Below are 26,060 nucleotides of genomic sequence, written 5' to 3' on the forward strand. Positions count from 1 at the left end.
TAATTGGAAGAGGTTCACAATTAACAAGTGTGTCAAAGAGACTAATAACTCGAAGTCATACTCCAAACACTACGAATATACAAACGCAGGCACAGTAGCAGAAAATAATCATCACTAAATCCCACAACCTATCATATATCAGTTGACACAATTATCACACTCAAGCAGAACCGTGTAAAAGTCAGCCTTAAATTCATCAACAGTGTTTCAGAATAATTTAATATTTCTCGGAAGGAAATCCAATTTTCCATTGAAAACAACGTTAAACAATTAGTATCTTATACAGCAACTTCTTTTTATATTAATTTTAAAGCATTTTAGCATTTCATAATAACAATGAGAGAAATTATTCGATAAGAAATTAACAAACAGATATTTCTGATCAAAATATCGATGAATTTTTATATTCAATTACATCCGATGAGAAATATCAGTTCATAATTTTTTTATCGGTTTATCTAGTGAAATTATGATAGCTATTATGACCAGAAATATCCATTTATTAATTTTTTTCTATCGGATAATTTCTCTTAGTAGAAGAGTAATTTCATGAGAAATTTCAATCCTTAATTGAAAAATGAAGAAAGAGAAAGAAACAGGATAAAATTGTCGACTAAAAAATCACGTACGATTCGTAATCTATTCGGACGCGCCGTTGTCATCGAGTGGGGTCGCGCCGAGGCACGAAGCGCCAACAAACACGAGCGCGATATCGAAGACTTAATTTTCGGAGATGACGCATGTGTGCGAGCTGGGAGCTCGGACCGGGAAAAACCTCGTGACGGCGAGCGGCCAGAGGTAACGGGCCGCTCCCTGGCAGATAGCTCGCGAAAAAAGGTGTATCGTACACCCACGTCGAAGCGTCATCCATCTAAACGTTGAACTCGAGAAGGTTCGGCGCGGTGATAATATCGCGTATCGACGAAAACAACAATCGTCATATATAAAATCAAATGTGTTCGGTTGATGAAATTGATTATTAATCAAACTTTGAGGTATAATTGATTATTCAACGATTAATAATTTTACTAATTGATTAAATTATTCGCGACTACATATATGACGCGATGATTAATGTTAATTATTAATTTTTTTCCAATTATTTCCCAATTATTATTGTCAAAGAAAATTTGAATTGAAATTAATTTCTAGTACTAATGTAAATTTAATGATCAATTCGGTACATTTGTTTCATAAAGGTAATGAAAAAAATATCAAGTTCCCATTATCGATTGTCTTAATTATTGATTGTGACAATCATCAATGTTTGTCTGCGTAATCTTATGAGGAGCTGAAAGAATTAGTAAATCCCAGATCATGAAAGCTCTGTGAATGCGGTAACAGATTGATATACGTACACCGATATTTCCAATCAAAATATCGATGAATTTTTGTATCCGATCATCCGATAAGAAATATCGGTTCATAATTTTTTGATCGGTTTATCTGATAAAATGCTATTATGATCGAAAGTATCCGATTAAATTTAATCGGATATCCTGATCGGAGTTTGATCGGAAATATCCGTTTGTTAATTTTTTTATCGGATAATTTCTCTCAGTGTATATTCTACAAACAAGTAGCACCGATTGAGCGACATCAAAAGTCGACAGATAATTCAGAGAGTATATTTTCGGGAGTAACGGCCGTTCGATCATTGAACTTGCAAAAAATTTCGGCGCGGCGTGGTACGATATGAACTAATGTGTGTCGCAGCGTGTTTTTTGGTCGATTACTCGTATGAGATGCGCTACCACTACGCCGTGATATGTGCGTTTAAATTTACACGCTAAGTCTAAATACAGCGCGTCCATCACAACGTAGATAATAGGGATAATATAGATTCTCCCGTGGCGGATGATATTTACGCACCGGGTTGCGGCATTACTATATTTACACCTGCCACTCATGCCTCCTCGATTGACGGAAACTATGCGGGGTAACGATTACATCGATCCACCTTCGAGACGCATTTCGCAATCGGTGTCTGACGCAATCGCGCGTTTACGCGCGCGCGCAATGTCGTGCGCTAATCGTGTGCGATTCGATGATATCCGACGTTGTTGAGGCGACGCTAATTTATTCGCCGGCTATTACGTAAGAAGGAAGAAAGACGCGACGTTGCCCGGCATAATTATCGCTCCCCAAACGCGGTAAAATATTTATTACTCTATCACGGAGAGCTAAAGTCCTCATTTTCGAGCCTGTCCTTCGTCAACTAAGAGATGCTGTAATAATTATTTGTGCTCGCTTATGCCGCTCCTTTTTTCTTATTATCGCGTCTTTTGCTTTGTGTTCTCGGGGGAATAAGATAAACTTATGGACGCCAGAATGGCAATGCATACATCTTCATCTCTTCCATCGCCGCATATCTTTCTGCTTTTCGGACCGTCCACTTAATGTTCCCGTAATATCGCTGAACTCACATTGTCTCTTACCTGTTGCAGACTTTCCGCTATTGGTCGAGATACCGCGCACGTGCCACGCCGGCGTACGAAACGCCGCCGTCGCCGCCGCTGATTACAAGATCTCCACCGTCGGAAGATCCCGCGCAAAACACGTCGCTGAATTTTACTACGCGTGTTCGTTATCCCGCCGATTTAACGAGGCACACATTATCTGAAACACATGCGATATTTTTCCCAGATTGAGTCGGAGTTCATACGAGGTATCTTGAGTTGTGCACAGAAAAAAACGATTAACTTTCATAGCGTAATTAATAAACAGCGAACCATTTGCATTTAGTATCCGGGGATATCAATCTACTCTGTACGTATATTTCATTGCTTATTTCCCGATGAAACGATCAACATAATTCCCACAATAGCAAACAGTATCAAAGTTTTAGCAGTAGCATGGCCAAAAACGATATGAGTGAAATTCGCGTGGCAGGCCAAGTTCGCGCTTGAAATTTTAAAACGCCTGAAGATTCCGTACATCAAAAAACCTCGTTTTTCAATAAATGCGCGCTCCATCAGCGTGTATCGTGCGAAGCGATGAAAATCGCTCCTACGCGATTTCATGCGACCCGCGAAGGACTTGGCGGATGTGGAAGACAAGTCGCAGATTCGCGCGATCAGCCAACGCAACACTCGACACGACTCTCCAGATCGCCGAGCGTCGACTGGCCGCGATGACGAGAGTCGCGCAATATGTAGCGCGTGCTAAAGCGTCCGCGCCGTGCGGACGACTGGAGCCGCCGGTCGGTCGTCTGTGCTCACCCCTGCGGCCGTCGTCGTCGTCGTCGTCGTCTTCTCTCGTCTCTAAGGGCGGCCGCTGTGTTGCCGGCGCGCGTAGTGGCGCGACGCAACGCGACGCGGCGCGAATCCGCGGCGACACGGCGAGCGGCGGCGCGCCAGTAACGTGGCGACGCGGCTCCTGACGCCACTCGGCGGCGGCGGATACGCTCCCCGTCGTCCCATACACGCATATGTATAGGCGTGCACACATGAGAATACACTTGCTGCCGGGCATACACACGGTGCGAACGACGCCGCTTTAACGTGTACGTATGCACGTGTGCATGTACACGTGTGCGCACGACGCCAGGCATCGTGGTGGCGGACGTCGGACGGCGAAAGCGAGCGGGGTAGTTCTAGCTGGCGCGTATGCATGGCCAACGAGGACGTTGAGACTGGTACACACACCAGGGTGCTTGACCGAGTCAAGCCAAACGACCGACGACGGCGGCGACGACGACGACGACGACGACGACGACGACGACGACTCTGGTATATACGTTCCGGGCGACTCTTCTTGCTCCCGCGGCGGATAAACAATGTCATTTGCAGCGGCGGCGGTCGCGACGACGGCGACGGCGGCGTCGCGTCTCTTCGTTGCTCGATATTTCGCGCCCGAGAGGCCGTAAGAGCAGCGCCGACTTCGCGTAGCGTCGCCGGGGATCGGGGGTACTATAGTGGGGTAGCTTGTGATTGATTATGTAATCACTATTAGCCGAGTTTCCCCTATGAGGTACGGATAACTCGGCTAGTAGATCAAAACGAATAATTGTCGTCTGGAAAATATCAATGGGATAACTGTAAGAGTACACACTGTATTGTCACTTCATTATTTTGAAGTTTTAATCTATTCATATTTATAACTCTTTCTGTTCATAATTATTAATTGATAATTCATTTTTTATCTCCTGTATCGTTTCGAGCTGGATACTAAAAATCAGTTTTATCAATGTGTGTTGGATGTTTTTAGTTCTTATCAGCGCCCAGATTATTTTATCCTTTCAATCCCTTCTGATCGACGTTTGCAAGTTGCGGTATGATGTGATTTGAGCGACATTAAAGTGATTGCCGGATTGTACTCTCAGTGTCGGTACTTTATGACGTGCGAATTAAACGGGCGGCTGCGACGCGCGAGCGAGACTTCCTGCGCCTTAATAGTAAACACTGGTACCGTTCTCGTCGCGTTGCCCCGCGAAGCTCAGCTCTATTTCCGTCAAGTATGTACACTTAAATCTCTCTCTGCCTCTTCGCGGATTGTACTGTAAGAGAGGAACGCGGATAACGAAGAGAACGACGTGAAACGTGGCGGAAACGATTATTAGCGCCCCCTGGTTTTGTCGTATCTTAAGCATATTGTTACGAAATTCTTCACATCACCTAAAAAGGATATATTTCAAATTTACTTCTATATAAAATTTCTCAGGAATTTAATTTCAACAACAGTTTCAATATAGATTGAAGTTAAAGTCTCAAGAATAAAGACGCATCTTCTTGCAAATAAAAATAATTGCTTGAATATAAGAATCTCAGTGTACAGTAAAAATATCTGAATGTATTTTACCTTTTTTAGACTTTTTGAAATTTTCATAGGGGAAACAAAAAGTATTTTTGGAAAATAACTGATTCCTAACCTAACTTGTGTGTAGACCACGCCCACACGCGTACGCGCATGCGCAGACACACTCAGTTTACGAGATATTCGGCTGGCCTGTGAAATGGGACACCGGATATATATATTTTTCTTTTTTATGGTTTGCTGATTGCCACAGAAAAAATACGGTTTTAGGTCGAGTGTATTCTCTCAAGTGAAGGATGGACAAGAACGACTTAGTCGATGTCTCAACTATGACTTCTATTGGAGTCTATACGTTGTGACCTGAAATTTCCGATCGTGCGACGCTCGAAAACCGCGTCTCCGGCGCTCCGGCACCGACGCTAACGACGGTCGTCTCTCTCTCCTTCGGGACTTGCGTTCAGGACAACAAGTTAGAAAAACGGAATGACGCCGTAGTGTCAGGACATCAATTCTTTCGTAATGACACGGGCGCAGCCAGTCGGTCGGTCGGACGTCCGTTCCACCGCGGCGGTGGGCGGAGGGCGACGGTGATGATCACGGGTCCGGCTCCGCCGGCTCCGTTCCTCCGTCCCGTTGTTTATCAAGTTCCCCTTCGCATAACAAGCATCAAAACACTTGGCGCCCCACGCTGGAGCCGTCGTAGTCGTCCTCCGCTTCCCTGCCTCCTCTCTCCCCGTCGCTTCTACTTTTCGCGGATGTTGTCGGGGGGTAGGCGCTCTCTCTGGCATGGGTTAAAACAGCGGGTACAGAATGGGAGGTGAGGGCGAGTAGCAGGGAGAAAGGTCTCTTTCCCTCTTTCTCTATCCACACAGGCGCCGTCTATACCCGACCCTCATCCAAAAAAAATGAGTTATCGTCCTGGATCTAGGAGTGCAGTGATTGCGATCGTGCCGGGATTTCCCTAGCTTTCTGTTGTAAAGTGCGCGTGGGAAATTACGGGGTTTTGCTATTGCGATAAATTAAATTACGGCATCGTAATTTCATCTTATACGCGAGGAAAAGAAAAACCCAACTAAATAAATGACTGCAATACGATATTGCTATGTATATAGACCGGCTTAAGAGCTTTAATATCCAGTGACACGATAGTAACTAGGATTTTTTAACTGTTTAAATCAATTGCTTGGTACTAACGTACATCATGACTGTGGATTATTTCATGAAATGGTAACGACGTTTCAACTATTATTTAAAAAGTTTATTCGTGTATTATTTTATAACGTAAAAGATCATATATAAAAAGAGCAGTAATATTTAATATATTTTTATATTTTTATTCCGTTTCGTTAAATAATCATAATCAATTTTGTCGAATAATTGTGATGCATCCATACGATATATTTGATCAAACAATTCTGGTAACCTTAGATCTAGTAAATATTAAGGTTATTATGTGGATCCCTTGTATATAACCGGTACGAATTTCTTTGTTTCTGTGGGAAAGTTCATCTCAGTTCAGTCTGAGTTCGTGCTGCAATGAAACTTCAGAAAGGATCATTCCCCGTCGGAAGATATAGATGAATTTTCCGATATATTGTCTACCCGGAAGTTGTATTCGAGATTCTGGGTCCACGCGCGTATCAAAGTGAATCGACGAATGCTGTATGCGCGATGAAGTCGAAACGTGGGGAAACAACCCCTACTAATTTACAGTCGACCGCCGTTTCGGACAAACAAGACGCCGTCGTTCGGTTCCTCCGCCAATTATTCTCGTATGGAGCTCAATGGCGCTATTGACGCGTCTAGAAATCGGGGATTTCGGATGACAATATCGTAGAGGGGCAGTAAGGGGTGAGTGCATCGTGAAGGAATGGGGAAGAGGGGTCGAGAGTAGGCGACGAGGCGTCCCCCGGCTTGGCGTCCGACGGACAACGCGTCCCACCCTCCCAACCCCCGTCGTCGTGGCGGTGCCAGAAGAAGTATTCTTACATTGGTGGTCGTCGTCGTCTTCGTCGTCGTCGACATCACCGTCGTCGTCGTTACCGTCGCCGTCGTCTTCGTCGTCGTTGCTCGCAGCCGATGGCGGCGGCGACGTCGGCGACGCCGCTCCACGCTTGGCGTCGAGGTTAGCGCCGGCCGGTCGCTGGAATCGGCGCCTGGCTGTCTCTCTCTGTCCTTCTCTCTCTCGCACGATTTCGTCTGTCCGCACGGGGGAGAGCCAGTCGTCGTTTCATCGTCGTCGTTCGTACGTTCGTTCGACGGCGACGACGTGGCTCTGCCTGCCAGCCGGCTGTCGCCGTCGCCATCCGCCATCCGCTCGTGCGCGACCCCAACCCTCGGTTTCCGGCACCCTGCCCGCTGCTGCTCCACCGATCTATTCCACGACGGTGGATGCGTTTAGGGTAATGAAACGCCGTTTCGAAAAATTGCTCGCTTAAATGCCGCCGCGTCACGGACGCCGCTTACGCACCGCGAGCACGTCGCCGTCGTCGCCGCCACGATGTCAGTTTAGCGAGCGTTGAAATTACCGCCGATGCGTCATACGCGCGCCCTGCCGACGTAACCGCCATCCGACAAATAACATTTGTGAGATTCGAGTCGACCTGAATCGAATCAACATGTTTCGAGCGGTTTACTTTTGAAGAACGATTCGAGAAAGATTCGCGGTCTGTGTTTTATTCAGATTTACGTGAAGCGTTTCGTTTTTTTAAATTCTTGATAACTGTAATTGACGATGTAACGTTTTCACCAAAGATAAGATATGATAAAGAGATTGATTTTTCTTTTAAGTTAATAACATTTTTAATTATTAATCACAAAGAAGATTCGCAAATTGTTGCACGCCATACGATAGATGAACTGTGATGGCGACGTTTGTCGCTGTACGCTTGTATATTAGGTCAAACTGAACAAAAAAAGTTCTCTACCATTTTCCAAATGATATACATGTTTAGCTTGAAGAAGTTTGGTGTACAGTTGTGCGCGTTAATACACAAATTTTTTTTAATTAATAAGTAAACATCTACGTGGTCATTTGGAAAATAGTAGAAGACGTAGAACTTAGAATTTTACGTAGTTGTTCACAAAATGATAGAGAAATTTTTTGTTTAGTTGAACCTAATCTACCTGTACACCGTGGCTTCTCCGTAAGTTACCGGACACCTTGTATTATATTTAATATAAAAGACCGAAATATATATAACGAGAAATCACCTTCATTTTACGCGTATTTTTAGCATATGAATCTGGCACACTGAGGTAAAAAGTGATCCCAAAATAACATTGCTTTTTGTTATATGACAAGTAATTAAAATGTGTTTAAATTTCATATTTTTACCAATTATAAATAACTTTTTTAACGTATGAGCCGAAATTTTCATTTTACTAGTTTGCGAGTAATTCAAAGTTAAAAATCAATTGGAATGAAAAGTAACATCAGTCTGTCAGATTAGGGTTAATTTTCTTTACGTTCTACATTGCCGACTGTAATACACTGAGACCGAATTCCGCGACGAAATACCAAGCTGGATCGTCTTAACAAACAAGCCATCAAACCAACGCAGCCGCAAGCCGTTCGCGTAATTAGATCACGATCCTGCGGCGCGCAAGAGAAACTGAACGAGGATCATTTCGTGGCTGAGGGCCAGTCAGGTAATGGGACCTCGCTGGAAACTGTGACATGATTCGAGTGGCGGCGAAAGGATTCGCCCGATTGCTCTTCCCGCCAATCGTCTTCCATCATCATAGCCTGCAAATCAGCCCTTCGAAACTATCGAGGTTATGTTTTATAAAGGGAGCCATGGTCCCGGCGCCGCTGTCGGCGGCGCGTACGTGTTCCTTCTTTCTGATCTCTCACTCGCTCAACGTCTTCTCTGGTGCCGGTCCGACGTGGCGTGGCGTTCCTTAACCCAAACCATTATCCGTATGCTGCACGATTATAGGGCAACGGGACCGACAAACAGGCGTGGGCTAGATCCATAGGCGCCTTTGAAAAGGGACGTATGCGTTTTTCGTTTCTCTGAAAATTTACGCGATATATCTAGTTAATAAAAAAAAAAAATAATCATACGTTAACAGAATACCTCTGTCAAGTCTTTTGATGAAGGTTAAAATATAAAATGCGGAATGATAATCGATACTAGCAACATTAATTAGGCATTATTTGGAGAAGCTGAAAAATCTGTTAAATTTGAGTGATTTTTCAATATTAAAAATTCATTGGATTTTTATGCGATCACAAATTATTCGATTATGATCTAGTCGAAAAACAAATTTTTTTCTCCAATGAAGTGACCGATTGCATCACGTCCATTCCTATGTGATACGTCGATCTTGTTACTTCGATGGGAAGTTTTCAGCGGAGACTCCCGATTGCCTCTTTCAAAGAATGCCACTTTTGGCGCCCATGGCATGGCACCCCCGGCGTAGACATTCTCCGCCCTGCGTGCGCCAGCACATACGGTCCTCAACTACGCAAACAAACTCGCGCACAGTGCGTGTACCGGCTAACAATCTGCCTCTCTCCGGCCCTTGTCGTTTACAACGCGCTACCAAGACCACCGCCAGCAATTCCGGCGCTTGGATTCCCGTCAGGCCCTTTATCTTTGGAGTATTTATGCCTCAGGCAAAGTGCCGAGACGCCCTGCACCCTACTTAAATAAAAAAAGAAAGAGACAAGGAAAAATTAACGCGATATATAATCTATAGCTAAGGCAAAGAGGTTTGCCGCGATTGCTTTTTGTTTGTTATAACTTCATATAGTGCTTTTCATTTAGTAACATCAGTTAACACAAGTATCATCATTATCTTTATTATTTATTGAATGTAGAACGAAGATGGAATAATACTGTTTCGACTTGTGTCATTAAGCACTCATATATCCTGAAAATTCTTTTTCATCGATAAAAGTATTTCGAAATTCTTACAAAATGACCACTTTCAGGTTTCTTTCTGATACGAGTGAATGCGTACCAGCCTGTGCGTAGACCACATACAGTCAGGGATTAAAAGGTTGTCTGTAGTTTTTGGAACGAGTTTGTGAACTCATTCTTCTTGTCTAACGAGAGCATTCTCTCATTGAAAAACGAATTTTCCCATTAGACAAGATAGGGGTTCATAAACTCACCCCAAAAATTACGGACAACCTTTTAATCTCCGGTTGTACATCTTCAGTGCGACCAGACGTCATCGTCCTAGTCGCGGTCGTTACGTTGCGTTATTTTGCGCGTACGCAACGTGACTTATAAATCTTCTAACTGGATTATAAGCACATTTAGAGGCACTTTTATTGACAGATGAAAGTTTAAAATTAAAATCATAGTCTTCACTGTCGAGTAAAATTCTGACAGAGTTTTGAGTTAATAAAAGCCATGAAACTTGAGTCCTTCTTTGAAGTATTACCTTAAGAATAATACTTTATCATTTATTATTCTGCTGAAGCTGCGAAGTAATTTTATTTTCAATTGTTCGCACAACTCAAAGGCTATTGGTATCTTGATTATTTTCTCAGGAGAAGGATTTTCTTGAGGTAAAGAATCCTCCGACTCCAGATTAATAAAGAGTACACTCGCTCGGACTTTTCATTCATTTCCACGACTACCTGTGTTATCTACTAAGATTTTCTTGCTGAGCTCCTCGGATAACACGCTGCAGCGACGTGACAGGTGCAGAGCGCAGGTGATACGCAACGTCGGTAAAGCAGCTCTCGTGTGAGTTCTCTTCTTTTACCTGATCTGCGCCTGACTGTCACTGTGACGTGCGCGTTTTATCTCAAGCTGATGTAGTTCCCAAGGATACATGAAGCAACGTATCCAGAACACGGTATCGCCCATTATAGTCGCGTCTCGCCGTCGCCACGCTAACAATTTTCAGATAGATCCGGCGAGAGCACGTTATTTTCCAGACAGCACTAATGTCCGTAACTGAGATATAAAGCATTTTTAAGTCGTCTTTAAGACATTGGGACATAAGACATCTTTAAAGGGCTATTTACGATAGAATTGATAATAAATTGATAATAGGCAGTAAAACGTAAGCAATAAGCAAATTAATCAACCATAGTCGATTATTCTTATAATTAACTATAATTAGTCGATTTGCTTACTACTTACGTCTTACTGCTTATTACCAATTCCATTGTGGATGGCTCTTAAGATATCTTATATCTCGATTTTGGACATTGTGCTGTCTGAAATGTAATGACAGGCCAGCTTCACTCTTGTAAGAAATCACGATCAGATTACTCCTGACAGGTTACATTGCGTACGCGCAAAAGCGTAACGTAACGACCGCGACTACGACGTCTGGTCGTGCTGAAGATATATAGCCGGAGGTTGAAAGGTTGTTCGTAATGTTTTGGGTGAGTTTGTGAACTCCCGTTTTGTCTAGTGGAAGAATTCGTTTTTCAATGAGAGGATGCTCTCGTCAGACAAGAAGAATGAGTTCACAAACTCAAAAATTACAGACAACCTTTTAATCCTTGATTGTATGTGGTCTACGCACAGGCTGGTATATATTCACTCGTATCAGAAACCTGAGAATGATCATTTCGTAAGAATTTCAAGGGACCATATTTCGATACGCCCTCTGATAAAATGCGCCTAAACTACATCCATTACGATAACGATGAAATGCGCCTGGTTCGTGTCTATTCTACTTCCGTATGATGATAGACGACTAATAACTCCATCCTTGTTTCATCATTGATGAGCAAACTACGCGATGTAGTGAATGAGAGTGATGCTAACTTTGCGATAAGATCGCTAGTTCGTCTTGTGCTTACCGCGTGGTTCGTTTATCAGTGGTGAGACAAGGACAGACGACATTGATTGTCTGTCTTTTTCTAACTTATTATCATCGTATGGAAGTAGAACGGACACGAACCAAGCACATCTTACCGTTACCGTCAAAAAATACACCTGACGGACGTAGTTTAGGCGCATTTTGTCAGAGGGCGTATCGAAATATCGAAGTTTCCTGAAATAATTACAGAATGGCCGCTCTCAGATTTTTCTCTGCTCATATTTAGTTTCTCCTGTAGCAAAGCGGCGCGCGGATACGTTGCTCCGAGCAAGTGTTGACTATCTGTGCGTCTTCCTACCGACGATTTTGCGGACATCCTACAAGGATTCTACGCAGATAGCTGTACGCTTCACGCTAAACGAGGATCAAGAGAGTATGGACGCAGAGCCGTCGATAGCGACTTATTTGGGCTTGGACCTGAGTACACAGCAGGTAAAGTGTTGCGATGACAGATAAGATTCCTCTTGGAGTCGCGATAAGGTATAATCCGACGAGAAATCAAAACGCGTTCGAAAATTCGAATTACATTGAGCGGCATATACGCGTTTGTATATGTATATGTTGTGTATTCTTCGTCGTCTTATGTCCGGTGACAGTCAACGTGGGTTGACATCGCGCTGGTCAGAATAAATTCTAGAGCGGACGACGTGGCAGCACTCGCTCGAGGTCAGAGATCAGAGATTACTTTTTAAAATATATAAGCTATTTTCGTTGGCGGAAAGAGAGAAAAATGTAAACAACACGGTTGACAACATTCGATATCAGATCGCAACGGTAAAAGTCCCGCGGTTACCATCGAGCGTAAGACTGCTAGAGGTCAACAACACGAGCGATTGGCCGACTAAATAATTCCAGACTATGCGACATCCAAGAGAAATCGAATAGGATATTTTCATCTTTGGGACATCCTTAAAATTGTCCTATTATTTTTTTATTAATTTCTCGATTATTTGATGATGAATAACGATGAGAGCGCGAATAATTATTGTTGCATTCGAAATTTCAGTCTGGAGATATCGGTAGAAACCCGATTGATCGGGTTGCCCGACGCCACGGTGTATTGACATAACATGTTGAAATCGGTTGAATAAAATGAAGCTTCGGTAGATTGAAACTTTGATGTTGTGAGAATCACCTTCTTAAAGTATATTTTTGCACGACGTTACAAACAAGTGTCAAGAACGAGAATTTTGTATCGATTATTCCTCTTCCGGAATAAAGGATTTTTCGTGATCAAGAGTCGCGGGAGAATTTCCAATTAGGCTCGTGGCTGTGCTGGGTATTCGTAATTACATCGAACCAAAGCACGCGATAGAGATCTAATTTCCTCACAAGGAAATCGGGGAAATTACTGGGAAAAAAGGAACGAGCTTATCGTGTGATCTTAATACTAATTGGCTCTGTGAGAACATACGGAGTTTCGTAAAGAACGTCGTAGTTTTCCTAACATTTACCCGAAAAGAGATCATAGTTTGGTTGAACAATGTAAACATAAACATAAAAAAATTCAAAGAACATAAACATCAACAGAATTAATGTACACCACACTTGTTTTGCAATGTCATTTTGATTTTAGAGGAATTTTGATTTTGATTTGATTTTAGAATTGGAAAAAGAGTTTATTAGTCTTATGCAAAACAATTGTGGTGTCCATTGTTTATCTTGTTTACCGATCGCAAAACCAAAGTAATGTAAATAGGTGAATTCCAGCGATTCTGTGATTATGCAACCTTGTTTTTAATAATATATTGTCCACAAACATAACAAAAATAGTTCAGATCAGTCTTACACATTCTTTTTGACATTTTTACGTGATAATATAAAAAAAAAAAAAAAATACGTCCGTATAATAGTTTCGTAAATAAACGATAATACAATATAATGACATTGTAAAGGCAAACTGTAGTGCTGCCAATTTGTCGTATCTAAAAAATTCAACCTAATGGAATTTTCCTGACGGCAGATTCAAACTCAGCGACCCAAAATATATTTAAAAAAGTAGTTTCCATTTCCTATACTAAAAAAAGAAGTAAATCTTGTAAACTAGTGATATCAACCCTCACGTGGCACATTTCTTTCGGACAACTTAATCTAGCACATTAAAAATGACCCTAGTAATTTTGTTTCTTTGTTACATGACGGGTAATTAAAATAGCTCAACTGTTTTTAAACCTCATATTTTCATAAAATATAACCTTTTTAGCGCGTAAACCGAAATGTTCATTTTACTTAATTATAACTCGTTAAGTGCAAATATTAAAATGCTCGTAAGATATAATTACTTATTTTACTTTTCGATTCTGTCTTTGCTATGAGGGTGACAGTCATAGAAATTTACTCGCGAGTTTCACTTACTCCGGAAGTATGGATGACATACCAGTTTTCTCAGCGCGCGTGTCGCGCGTTTTAAAATATGTTCGATACGATATGTCGTTTCGCAAGGTATTCGACGGTTCTACGCAGAAAACATGAGTGAGCGAGTCACATCGAGGCTGTGCGAGGCGCTCTGACGTCTATTCGCCGGGTCACTATTATCTAATAGCGTGATAACACGCGCCGCCAGCAGATACGTGCGAAGGGAAGCGCTATCTTGCAAAGCGGCAAAAGTGCGACGCGATAAGAATATTGAGCCTCGATAATTAATATCGCTCGGTACTTTGACGTATTACTGTAAAAGTATAAGAGACAGAAAAAGAGAAGCAAAAGAGAAAAAACGCGTGCGAGAACATATAAGCACCACGTTGCGCTAGCGCAATAATATAAATAGCTGCGCATTAGTGTAGGTTCCTATTGTTATGCTACTGTTATGCCACAACATTATTGTCGTTTATTTAAACATTACGAGAGACATTTACGAAAGACCGCCTGGTGATGCGTGCGTTTAGATCGATCAATCACGATTATTTGTAAATTCACATAAACGAGAAAATAAACGAATGATTGTTGGATAACACAGCGGCGCACATTTATTTTCCAAATTTTAATTCGACGAGAATACATCTGGGTCTAGAAACGCGGTAAAACGTGTCTTCGAGTGTACTTCGATTGTACTTCTCCTTTCATTGAGTTCGCGTTTGATCTAATTTTAGTTGAAAGCGGTGGTGGTTGACGATGATCTCGCCGTACTTCACGAGACCAGCGTACAATTCGACAACGATCTACCGGAGTTTAGGTACGTTCAAGTGAGACCCCTGGATAAAAGTTTAATTTGATATTTTTAATTTTGATATATATGGATATTCAAACATTTCAGAACTTATGGAGGGTTCTTACGAAACGTAGAAGATCCTCATGTTGTATTGGTGCCTCCCTTGATGTGGGTGAAAGCTTTAGATATAATACTCGACAAATTGCGCGTATGCGACGTCGATTTTAGCAAAGTAAAGGCCATTTCGGGGTGCGCACAGGTAATACGTTCTCTAAATTTCTCGATCAAATCAAGAACTCTTGATTGATGACGTCAGAAGCGAGAAAACGCATGCCCAAAATTTTTACTAATTTTCGAATAAAACGATATTTGTATTTATAATATCCGTTTCTATCAAAGTTGATAAAATCTTAATCTGAGTTTAAACTCTATCAAGAAAAAGATTTAAACTTAGATTAGAATTTAAGCAATATTGGTAGAAATAGGCATAAAACCTTTGTCAACGATAATCCTGATATTGTATTCACTAACCCGGATGAAAGGGTAACATTATTGTGATAATGCTCAGGTCTGCTTATCTTGCTAAAATGCGTCACATATTGGAGGATATTAGTGCCTATACTATTATGGATAAAGATTTTACAAAAAACATCGTTAAATCCATACTATGCTTAAGAGATGGAAAAAGAAAAATTACATAAACAGATACATGTTTCGTCAATTGTATTGCGGTGACGGTATTATTAGATCGATTATTTGTAAGGATTTTCAAAGGAGTAACGCGTAATATCATTGTGTATCTTAATGATCAATTAGCAACACGGCACAGTTTATTGGAGCAAAGGCAGTCGGGGTCGATTACAGCGTTTGGACCCCATAAAATTCTTACACGAACAATTCGCCACGTCATTTTCCGTGACCTATTCACCCGTGTGGTTGGACTCCAGTACATCCAAGGAATGTAGCGTTTTGGAAGAGATCGTGGGCGGTCCTCACGTAAGCATTTTTGACTTTTCTACATGGAGTGAGGGTAGTTCATACCTGCTTGCGGTAAAACAAGATATACAAATCTAAATAAATACGTTAAAGTTTCTATAAAGTCAAACACGTTAATTGGTCCGGCATCAGCATTCGTGACAAGTTATTTCTCGTAACGTAAAGTATCGCGAATGACCGACGATTGTAACAAAACAGAAGAAAAACGAATTAAGCGAGTAGCACGTATTAGTTGGCCAACGGTTGGTCGCTATGGATTTGACTTATGACAATGTTTTAGGCTGCTCAACTAACCAAATATTTGAAGTAGCCGTTTTAAACGCGCAGTTGTTGCATACAATACGTAAAAATCTGTCGACGATACTTATTAAAATACAAATTGATGATGATTTCAGAAATTAGCGGAAATAACGGGCTCACGGGCGTACGAAAGGTTCTCGGGGCCGCAGATAGCGAAAATAGCACGCACTAAGCCGGGAACCTACTGCAACACTGAGGTATATCTACTAAAAACTCGTGGCGTCTTTCGAAAAAAAGAAAAGAAAAGAAATGAGAACGACAATCGTGCGAGGTACTCGTGTTAATGAATTATAGTTATACTAATTGAACTTTTTTCTACTATTACTGCTCTACCATTGTATGTCGCTTTTCTGAATACGTTGTTTGTTTTTGCGAAGTGTGAGTGTGTACGCGTGTGTTTAACTATAGCGTGAATTAACTATAGAGAGTTTGTCGTAACAATCAGCAGTCGAGAATTCGCGGCACGAATTCATCGCGTAGCTCCTCGTGACGCGCAAACAAACACGTGTGTCAAAAACAAACATGCGGTTACACTCGCGTTCCTTTCGATTAACCGAACAATAGTCCGCAGTGTAAAAATTCTCTTCCGACGTAATCGTAACCGTATGATTTAATGTCTCTAATTATATCTCGATGATCAAAGCTATGTGCATCATGCACTCGCTTTGTGCCACTTCCGAAACGTACGCGAATCGATGTCATTATCGCTCACGCGTTTTATTTTTCTGCACATGCAGAGAATCTCGTTGGTGAGCAACTTCCTTGCCTCTTTATTCCTGGGCGATTACGCGCCCATAGATTGGTCGGACGGATCGGGCATGAATCTATTGAATATTCACACCAAAGACTGGGATGATACGTTATTGGAGGTAAAATTATGAGTAATGAGATAAAATAGCTTGATTTGTAAAGTAATTGGAATGTTATTGGAATCTTTTAGTCGTACGTATTATTGATTTACAGGGTTGGAATATAACGCGTTACTTGTAATGTCGTTACTTTTACAAGTTATTTTTTGTAGTGGCTTGGTAAAACGATGTTATTTCTTTTTTGTCTGATGATATCAATAAAGTAATTATATTTTTTGGTAATAAATATAACTGTTATTTTGCGCATGTAAAATAGATGTAGAATAGATGGTAGCAAATTTTTAATACTTAAGATAAAAAAGTAATGGAAATTATATGACTCATTACTTCTTAAAGAATAAGAACGGTAAAATAACAGTGTTATTTTTCAAAATCAGTATCAAATATTTAAGTAACAAATTATTTCCTTTAATAAGTAAATAGTTATTTTAAAAACTGGTTATTTTAAAAAAATAGCTTTCTCAACTCTGTTCAAAACTAAATAACTAAATAACTAAAAAACTAAATAACAAATCAATGATTTATTGTTTTATTGATTATTCAAAGGAATAATAGTAATTATTAGTCATTGTAATAGCTTTACGTTAATTTCCAGAAACAGATACGTGCGGTTATTAAATATCAGTAATAATCTAATTACACTGAGTGTTAAGGCTATTCTGCCGGTTAAATGCATACGCTCGCGAGTATGTATTTAGTGAATTCACTATGTTTAACATATTACGTGTTCGACAGACTTGTGCATTGGGACTGAGAGAGAAATTGGGCAAGCCTGTCTCATCGCACAACGATATTGGCCCGATATCACCTTATTTCGTAGAGAGATTTGGTTTCAATGAGGAATGTCGGGTAATTGCGTTTACCGGCGACAATCCAAGTTCCTTGGCGGGTATGTAATGTTACGCGTATACCCGATGATAGTTTCGTTAATATTAGAAACTTCTTACAAGAACAATTAGTCACGATGAAAAATGATATGTAGGTATGAGACTGAAACAAGGTGACATCGCTTGCAGTTTGGGCACGAGCGATACTTTATTCCTGTGGCTGAACGAACCCAAAATAACAACGGACGGTCACATATTCTGCAATCCTATAGACGATCAGGCTTACATGGCGTTGCTTTGGTAAGTGATATATATGTACAGTCACGATCGCGATAATAGTACAGACACCATAACGATTTATGATTATTACGCAGCTTCAAGAATGGTTCCTTAACACGCGAGAGAATACAGAACGAAGCCGCGCAGGGCTGTTGGCGGATATTCAACGAATTATTGGACAGCACTCCGCGAGGAAACTTCGGAAACTTTGCTCTGTACTTTGATACGCAGGAAATATTGCCCTTCGTGATCGGGAATTATAGGTACAATAAAGCCAACGATGAAATCTCGCGATATAGTTCGAAGGAAGTAGAAGTAAGAGCTCTGATCGAAGGTCAATTCGTCGCGAAGAGAGCGCACGCCGAGGACTTCGGATTTGTCATCGGTGAGTAATTTATTTCGCATGATATTTTATAACCGCACGTATCTGTTTCTGGAAATTAACGTAAAGCTATTACAATAATTAATAATTACTATTATTCTTTTGAATAATCAATAAAACAATAAATCATTGATTTGTTATTTAGTTTTTTAGTTATTTAGTTTTGAACAGAGTTGAGAAAGCTATTTTTTTTAAATAACTAGTTTTTAAACTATTTACTTATTAAAGGAAATAATTTGTTTGACGTCTGTTGACGTCGCCAATCATCCTTGCATTATTGTATGGTCGTGAATTTGAGTTTTTTTTTTCTTTTTCTTCGCGTAGGACCTAACACGCGGATAGTTGTAACGGGAGGCACATCTACTAATAAAGCTATATTGCAAGTTCTCGCTGACGTGTTCAATTCACCAGTCTACATCTCGGTAAGTGCAACGATAATAGCTATACTATCATTCGCCAATTATTTCATATTTAAATGGGATGTCACACTAATAGAAAATAAGAATAAAAAATAACGGTAATATATACCTAAGGCGTAGCAGGGGTCAAACAAGAATTACAAGCTGATGAAGGTACAGAAGGTCTTGAATGACTACCTATAACTGTTTTTTACTCGTTGTGTTGGACAAAGCACATCGACGAATAGTGTTTGTAGATACTTCGGGTTGCGTTGTTATACCAGAAAGGTTTTATATGAGCTGCACAGATTATTTACTTTGATGGTTATTCTAATTTAGACACAATAAATATTCCCTCATTATATCTAGAGGACAAATACTAATTTTACTAGTTTTAGTTAGTCTTATTACATCTTTAGTTAGTCTTATTACTCCTTCTGTGTATTTGCTCTCATAAGTTCTTTTTCTCTTATTTTGAATTGATTTTTTATTCACTACTGTGACGTCCCTACTTAACGTTTTTAGTTTCTTGCCACAATCATTTTGATTGTGACGTTACAAGCGAGAAAATATGCGTTCAAAATATGTTTGTAAAATACGGTGAAATAAAAGGTTATATCGCCATTAAACAAGATTTGCGACCAATTGAGAAAATTTGTAAAATATCTTGAAAACTTCTCTTTTGTTCAATAGCTGTAAAATTAATATCCTATATATTCTCTTTCCTAACTATGTAATTTTATTATATTCATTTTATGTTAATATAAGGTTATTTCGGAATTACTTTATTCTTATCAAAGACATGATAAGATATGATTTCACGATAGGAAACAACCAACTCAGCCATGATGGGTGCAGCATACCGAGCAAAATATGGCTTGTTACGGGATAAGTGCAAGTTTGATGAGATTGTATGTTGCTTGCCAGAATTGACTTTCGTGTGTCAGCCTTACGACGATGCTGAATCCGTAAGTCAAAAAAGAAAAAAAAATAATACCCAGACAACATAATGTCTAAAATCGGGACATAAGACGTCTTAAAGATCATTTTTAAGATTGTCTTTCAGACGATTTACGTATAAATGTCTTCAAGGCGTCTTAAAGATTATCTTTAAGACTTATGTCCCGATTTTAGACAATATGTTGTCTGGGATAGTAGTATTTTATTCTCTAAATTTTTTGAGGTGAAGTTTCATTTCAAAGAAGTCGATATTCACTCCAAGTGACAATAAAAATACTGCCATTCTGAATGGAGTACATTTATTTTATTTTTTATAAAAGTGAATGTTTCACTCTAACTAGTGTGAATATTTTCAACTCCAAGTAAATTTTTACAATTAGATAAAAATAGTGAAATGTTTCATCTTTCGGTTGCTATGATTTTCATAGATCTGTTTCCGATGTTTCGTGAACATTGTAGTTCATTTCTTCAGATGGATTTCAACTTCTTCAATGGAAAAACGACCTGAGACTTGACGATAGTATTTTTTCTTTCTGACTGAAAGTTTCCTAAAGAAATGAACTAGAAACGTCCACGAAACATTGGAAACAAATCCATAAAAGATAAGCACCAATTCGCAAACCAGATTAAGCAAAAATAGCAAAATTTCTCGTGATCTTTTATTATCATAGTTAATAATTTCTCAATTGATGCTTTTAGATCTATAAACCTATGACGATACGTTATCGCAAGATCATGGATCAAATACTGAAGAAGAGAAGTGAACAAAAGCATATATAAATTTTGTAAATAATAATAGAATATACACATATACACACACATATATGTGTGTGTGTGTATACACACATTCTAAAGAAAAAGGCCTTTTACGTAATGAATCTAAAAAGAATATAACACGATAGACCCGTTCTAAGTACATGATGAATTTTTCTACGTATGTTTTTAAATTATTTAGAATATTGAAATTATAATGTATATTAGATTTGGTTTCTAGGTTTGAGCCGCGTGGATTTTTCTTCGTTTAATTCCGACGTTTCGCGAACATTTCAGTCTGCTTCATAAAGGAGGAACGACCGATGAAATCGGCTAATGGCGTTGCTCCTTTATGAAGCGGACTGAAATGTTCGCGAAAATATTCGTCAGAATCAAACAAAGAAAAATCCACGCGGCTCAAACCCAAATCTAATATTTATAATGTACTTTACCAGCATATATATCTCTCTTTTATTCGTAAAAGCATTTTATATGAGAATCTCTCGTGTATTTTATACGAATGTATATATTTTCATCTCGGTGCATTAATTGATATTGTAATAATATATCATGCATTTATTTTCCTAAAGCTTTAATAATTGATTATTCCAATAATAAGAAAAATTGGACTAATAAAAGCTAGTCGCAAAGTTAACATTAGAAATAATCATTGGTGTAAGAAATAATCATTGGAATAACATAAGAAATTCTTCGAACCATATTAATTGCGGTTGGTTCTTATTAGCCAAATTTTTTTTGTTATTGTGATCTCAGAGCCTTACTTATATTTTTATTTGACTATTCCAATATGTGATAAATATGATCGTAAGTGAAACATCTGAAATGATTTGTACGGCAATTTAGTTTTTAAATTTTTAAGTCAATGATGCCTACACATTTTAGATGATGCATTCTATTATTGTATAAGCATCACAGGATTAAAATACATGCAATACGAGAAAAAAATCGAGGTTAAATTATATGAACAAAATTATATTTAATATAATATTTATTAATTTATGCTAAATACTCTGTTGTATATTATCCTACATGTTTATACGCGACATTTTAATAAATGCTATATATATTTTAATTATATATTTTTTATTCTCTTTAAAAGATGATGTGATTATAATTATATAATTATTGTGCCAGAAAAACTTACCTCCCTTATATTATCTCATCATAGTGATGCAACTTTTATAATATATATGTTATATATTTAACTGTATAGTACTATTTTATATAGTTGTTTACCTTACTTCTTTCTACCACCTCTTTCTTTTGGTAGTAAGTTGATAATATTACCCGAACTCAAATTATAATATGCGAGAGTATTACTGTCTTTGAAGAACATTCCCTGAAAAAGAACATACATCAAAATTCGAAACTTATTGTAAATGTGATTATGTAAAAAATATTTATTACTAAAAGGTTTTTAAAAAATTATTATTATATAAATTATATAATAAAAATTAGATAATTACCTCATACTGCAGTTTTTGTTTGCCAGGAGGCATGCCAGTTTGCTCATGAATCAGTGCCTTCATGGTTGACACGGTATCGCTCAATTGCAAGGTAATATTCAGCGTTTGTCCGTTCAGTTTCCATTCAGCCTTCTCTGTCATCATAGGCACCGCAATATTAATTTGTATGGGACCCTGCAAAAAGAAAATGTTTCAAAAGACTTGATTACATTTCGCACTCTTTGAAAAGTACATCGATGAAAATTGATTCTTTACCTTATTCCTGGCAAGGAATTGTTGTTCTGGAATCAATGAATCCTCGGTTCTCAGTTTTTTAGCTTGTGGCTCTTCTTCCATTGGTTTAGCAGGATGTTTCATTCCAAGCTTCGAGAGAGAAAAACAATCAGAAAATGAATCTCATAAATCTCTACTCTATATCTTACAATAATTACTTACAGGTGGTCCCATTGGCGGTTGTATCGGCGGTGGTGTTGGCATGAACGGAGACATTGCTGGAGCTGCAACATATCATGTCAGTTAGTTTCATGTAAAAACATGCTCATTTCTTAAGATATACGTACTCATCAAAGGTGGTGGTCTAGGTGCCATAGGTGGCATGGGTGCCATCATCATCATCGGCGGTTGCGGCATCATCGGCTGCGGTATACCCATAGTCGGCATGCTCATTGTCGGTGGTGGAGGTGGTTGAGCAGGAACCGGTATGGGCTTCGGTGCTGGAGGTTTCGGTGGTGCTTTCAACGTGGCTTGCGGTTTTGAAGCGGCAGCTGCCATGTGAGAAAGCTCGGTTGCACGGTTCACAGGTTTCGGACCGATTTTCTCCTTTTCCTCGTCCGGTAGCAGACCCTTAACTTTGTGTATCTGATGAATCTGCTCCTCCAGGGTGATATTGGCGCGCGCAGCTCTAGTTGCAGCTTCCACACTCGAGGTATGTCCGTCCCATGTGACTTTATCATCCTTCTTCTTATCCTCCTCACCGATTTTCTTACCAATAGCAGTTTCTTCGTCACCAACACCGAATATATCAGTACGTCTCTCAGCGAGTTGCTTGAGACTAGCTTCGATTGCTGTGCCGGGCGCGAACACGGTTTCTTGTGCTAATTTGTCCAGATGCTTGTCTCGCTGTTCGACCCAGCGTGGATCCAGCAATCCAATGCGCATGTGTTCCTGCACTTTGCTAGCGGGTATACGTTCACCGGTAATCGGCGAGATCAGATATTCATCCGGAGCAGCAGGACGAGTTGTTTTAACCGCTGTAGAAATATTCAGTATAAGATGATGTATCTTGAAAAGTAAACGACACTGATAATTGATTGTAGATGCACGTACCGTGTTGTTTCGGATCGTATCCCTTCTTGACCACTACGTTTCCTGGAGTAGGTGGCAAAGGAGGTGGCTGCATGTTAGTATCGCGCGGCTTAGATTCTTTAGATTTGTGGATATCACCTCCTGGTGGTGACACGTCGTCTTCGTCGCTGGAATCTTCCTCCATATCTTGCACCTAAAATATTCATTGATAATAATTAAATCACGTTACTTTATGATATGTAATAAATTAAGAAAAAATTAAGAAAACTATTTTTACTTGATTGTTATCTTTTGCACGATCTTTTTCGCCTTCTGTACGCATCTGCATATCATCTTCTCCTTCACTATCGATTTGCATCTCCACGTCTTCGCCGTCTTCAATACGTTCCTATTAATTATAAATGAATATAAATGTTAATAATATAATGTCATTCAACATATTAATCAATGACAAATTAATGAACGAAATGAAATTTTTTACGACACAAAATCATATCAGACCTGCATAAGAACACGCGCGCCGACTTCATCCGGTGTTGTTGGAGCTGGAAAATTACCGACTTCGAACTGTTGGTAATCTACGGTTTCGACAACGACGAAATCATGCCAATCAATTTGCGCATAAGCAACCCTCTCCCTTTCTAATTCCTCTTCCTCCTTACGCCTTTGTGCTTCTTGATATTTCAAATATTCAGCACGATATTTCACTTGTTCCAAGATCTTATCCATATTGAACGACTCATCTCGTAGACGTGGCAACAAATCTTTAGGTGGAATCAATACCTAAAAAATATTAAAAATTTTTAACTTACAAATAGATTTTTAATCAATCAAGATAATTGATCAATGAAGCCAATTTACAGAATTGGCACATAATTTTATATTATCTGTTTATCTAAAAGAGAAGAGTTAATTATTTGCACACCTTAGTATATTGCTCCAATAACTTAGTGAAGTACTGAAATAAGGAATGTTGTGGACGTAAAAAATCAAATTGGAAATTCCTTTGTTCACGATTCATCAGATTGGTTAGAAATTGTCTTCCATTACGTGCTACAAATTGAGCAGTTAATTTTACAATGTCTCTGAAAAAGAAATGAAATTTAATGCAATTTGCTGATGTAAAAATATTAATTTTACACAAAAATTACAATTTTATACATAAATCACATACAAATCTAAGGCTGAGATTGAAGGAGGATCTGCTATAAATTCAAACTCAGCAGGTGGGTCTTTGGGTATAAATGGCTGTTCAACTTGCTTCAAGATCTCTTGTTGCTTTTGATGTGCACTAAGATTAACAGTTTTTCCAGGACCTGATCCTATTATAGGCTCCTGACCTTTACCTTCCTTGGATTCCTTCACCTTATGCTCATAATAGGCATGGTAAGGATCACCAAAGTTTAAGAAATTAAACTTAGGATTGCCCAACTCATTCTGTCTAATCCTAGACTCAAACTCTGGCCCATTTCTAGCAACAAAACTAGCAGTTTTATCAACAATATCTGAATGTCTATATAAGGAAAAAGAATGTGTATTTCATGCACCTAACAAGCTATACTTTTTTTCCTTTTAATTTTGGTGAGAGTGCCATCAAGCCTTTAGCCTTCTCCAAAGATATTTGTGGTTATGCAGTTTATGATTTCTCTTCTTCTAATCTTCTGTAAAGTAAAATCTCCTTTACCTCTAATTTTGTTATATTTGTCTATCTTGCTTATAAATTGATAAATTATCTTAACTATATTTTTCCCAATCTCTATTTTTAATTGTTTTGTCTACATCCAAAATTACTTTTTTCTTGTCCAATGAGCTATACGGTGCAGAGAGATTATGGTGCACAAATCATAGTTTCTTCTTTCCAAACACAAAATACTTAAACTAAGTGATTAATTGTATAAATGAGAAAACATATTTATTCAGAATTATACAGAAATATGAATTAAACAAACTTTAGACTTTAAACTTTATAATATTAGGAATTCTCCATATGAGCTAACCCATAAGGTTGAGTGATATTTTAAGATTATCATAGATAAAAATAACGATATATAGTATTTCCCGTGTTGTATCTTATCCAATTTTATAATAAAGATACGTTACTTTTTCTTCACAGTTCGAAGAAATGAAATTCATTATTGATAAAGGATACTCCTAACCTCTGGAGGAGGATAAATGATGCCCACGATTGGCTGTGATGAGGGAACATTCTCTTCGCCCTCGGTTACCGGCGGTTGTGGCACAACTACTTCTTGTGCAGGCATTTTCTTTGTAGCCGATGTATTTTCACGATTATCACATCAATAGGATTGATTTTACATTGTTGGAAAACTCGCAAACATTACCTAAGTTTCTAATGGCTTCTGCACACAGGATGCGGTAATGCTTGCCGCGCGGCGGAAGTCCGCGTGACAGTCAATCAATATGTTGCTTTTCCGTAAGAGCTAGAAGGTTATTACGGAAAGCAGCATATTGATTGGCTGTCGCGCGAACTTCCGTCGCGTGGCAAGTATTACTGCGTCCTGTGTGCAGGAGCCATAAATGAACATCCTACTGCGCAAACGCTTCAGCACACAGACGCAGAATAACTTGCCGCATGGAAACAGTAATCAATAAAATTCTAATGGCTCCTGCACACAGGACGCGGTAATGCTTGCCGCGCGATGGAAGTTCGCGCGACAGCCAATTAATATATTACTTTTCGTAATAACCTTCTAGCTCTTACGGAAAAACAACATATTGATTGGCTGTCGCGCGGACTTCCGCCGCGCGGCAAGCATTACCGCGTCCTGTGTGCAGGAGC

At 39.3% G+C, this 26,060-nt stretch overlaps 2 protein-coding genes across 2 annotated transcripts; one reads left to right on the forward strand and one right to left on the reverse strand.

Moving 5' to 3' along the window:
* The first annotated feature begins 11,760 nt into the window (after positions 1-11,760).
* LOC116854103 (xylulose kinase) lies at positions 11,761-21,561 on the forward strand. Its single transcript, XM_032835691.1, has 12 exons — positions 11,761-11,988; positions 14,646-14,728; positions 14,810-14,963; positions 15,521-15,700; positions 16,096-16,197; positions 16,738-16,869; positions 17,605-17,758; positions 17,852-17,996; positions 18,071-18,360; positions 18,682-18,779; positions 19,583-19,723; positions 20,415-21,561. The coding sequence occupies exons 1-12, from the start codon at positions 11,932-11,934 to the stop codon at positions 20,493-20,495; spliced, it is 1,617 nt and encodes a 538-aa protein (XP_032691582.1). The 5' UTR covers positions 11,761-11,931; the 3' UTR covers positions 20,496-21,561.
* LOC116854102 (splicing factor 3A subunit 1) lies at positions 21,552-25,521 on the reverse strand. Its single transcript, XM_032835689.1, has 11 exons — positions 25,410-25,521; positions 24,435-24,765; positions 24,186-24,345; positions 23,762-24,043; positions 23,538-23,648; positions 23,282-23,453; positions 22,516-23,205; positions 22,391-22,452; positions 22,211-22,318; positions 21,956-22,129; positions 21,552-21,828 (listed from the first exon to the last, which is right to left on the reverse strand). The coding sequence occupies exons 1-11, from the start codon at positions 25,519-25,521 to the stop codon at positions 21,727-21,729; spliced, it is 2,304 nt and encodes a 767-aa protein (XP_032691580.1). The 3' UTR covers positions 21,552-21,726.
* Positions 25,522-26,060: the final 539 nt, after the last annotated feature.

This window comes from Odontomachus brunneus, unplaced genomic scaffold, assembly GCF_010583005.1.
Source record: "Odontomachus brunneus isolate Ranch 3 - 2012 unplaced genomic scaffold, Obru_v1 Obru_scaffold_008, whole genome shotgun sequence".
In the NCBI taxonomy this organism is placed as follows: Eukaryota; Metazoa; Arthropoda; class Insecta; order Hymenoptera; family Formicidae; genus Odontomachus; species Odontomachus brunneus.

What these genes read in the sequence shown, in the direction of transcription:
- LOC116854102 (XM_032835689.1), bottom strand. Translation starts at nt 25,521, where the DNA reads ATGCCTGCACAAGAAGTAGTTGTGCCACAACCGCCGGTAACCGAGGGC. An exon ending in GCGCGCGTGTTCTTATGCAG is followed by an intron (nt 23,649 to 23,761) that starts GTCTGATATGAT and finishes TATAATTAATAG; the next exon opens with GAACGTATTGAAGACGGCGA. An exon ending in AACCGCCAATGGGACCACCT is followed by an intron (nt 22,319 to 22,390) that starts GTAAGTAATTAT and finishes TCTCTCTCGAAG; the next exon opens with CTTGGAATGAAACATCCTGC.
- LOC116854103 (XM_032835691.1), top strand. Translation starts at nt 11,932, where the DNA reads ATGGACGCAGAGCCGTCGATAGCGACTTATTTGGGCTTGGACCTGAGT. An exon ending in AGATCGTGGGCGGTCCTCAC is followed by an intron (nt 15,701 to 16,095) that starts GTAAGCATTTTT and finishes TGATGATTTCAG; the next exon opens with AAATTAGCGGAAATAACGGG. An exon ending in CAATCCAAGTTCCTTGGCGG is followed by an intron (nt 17,759 to 17,851) that starts GTATGTAATGTT and finishes AATGATATGTAG; the next exon opens with GTATGAGACTGAAACAAGGT.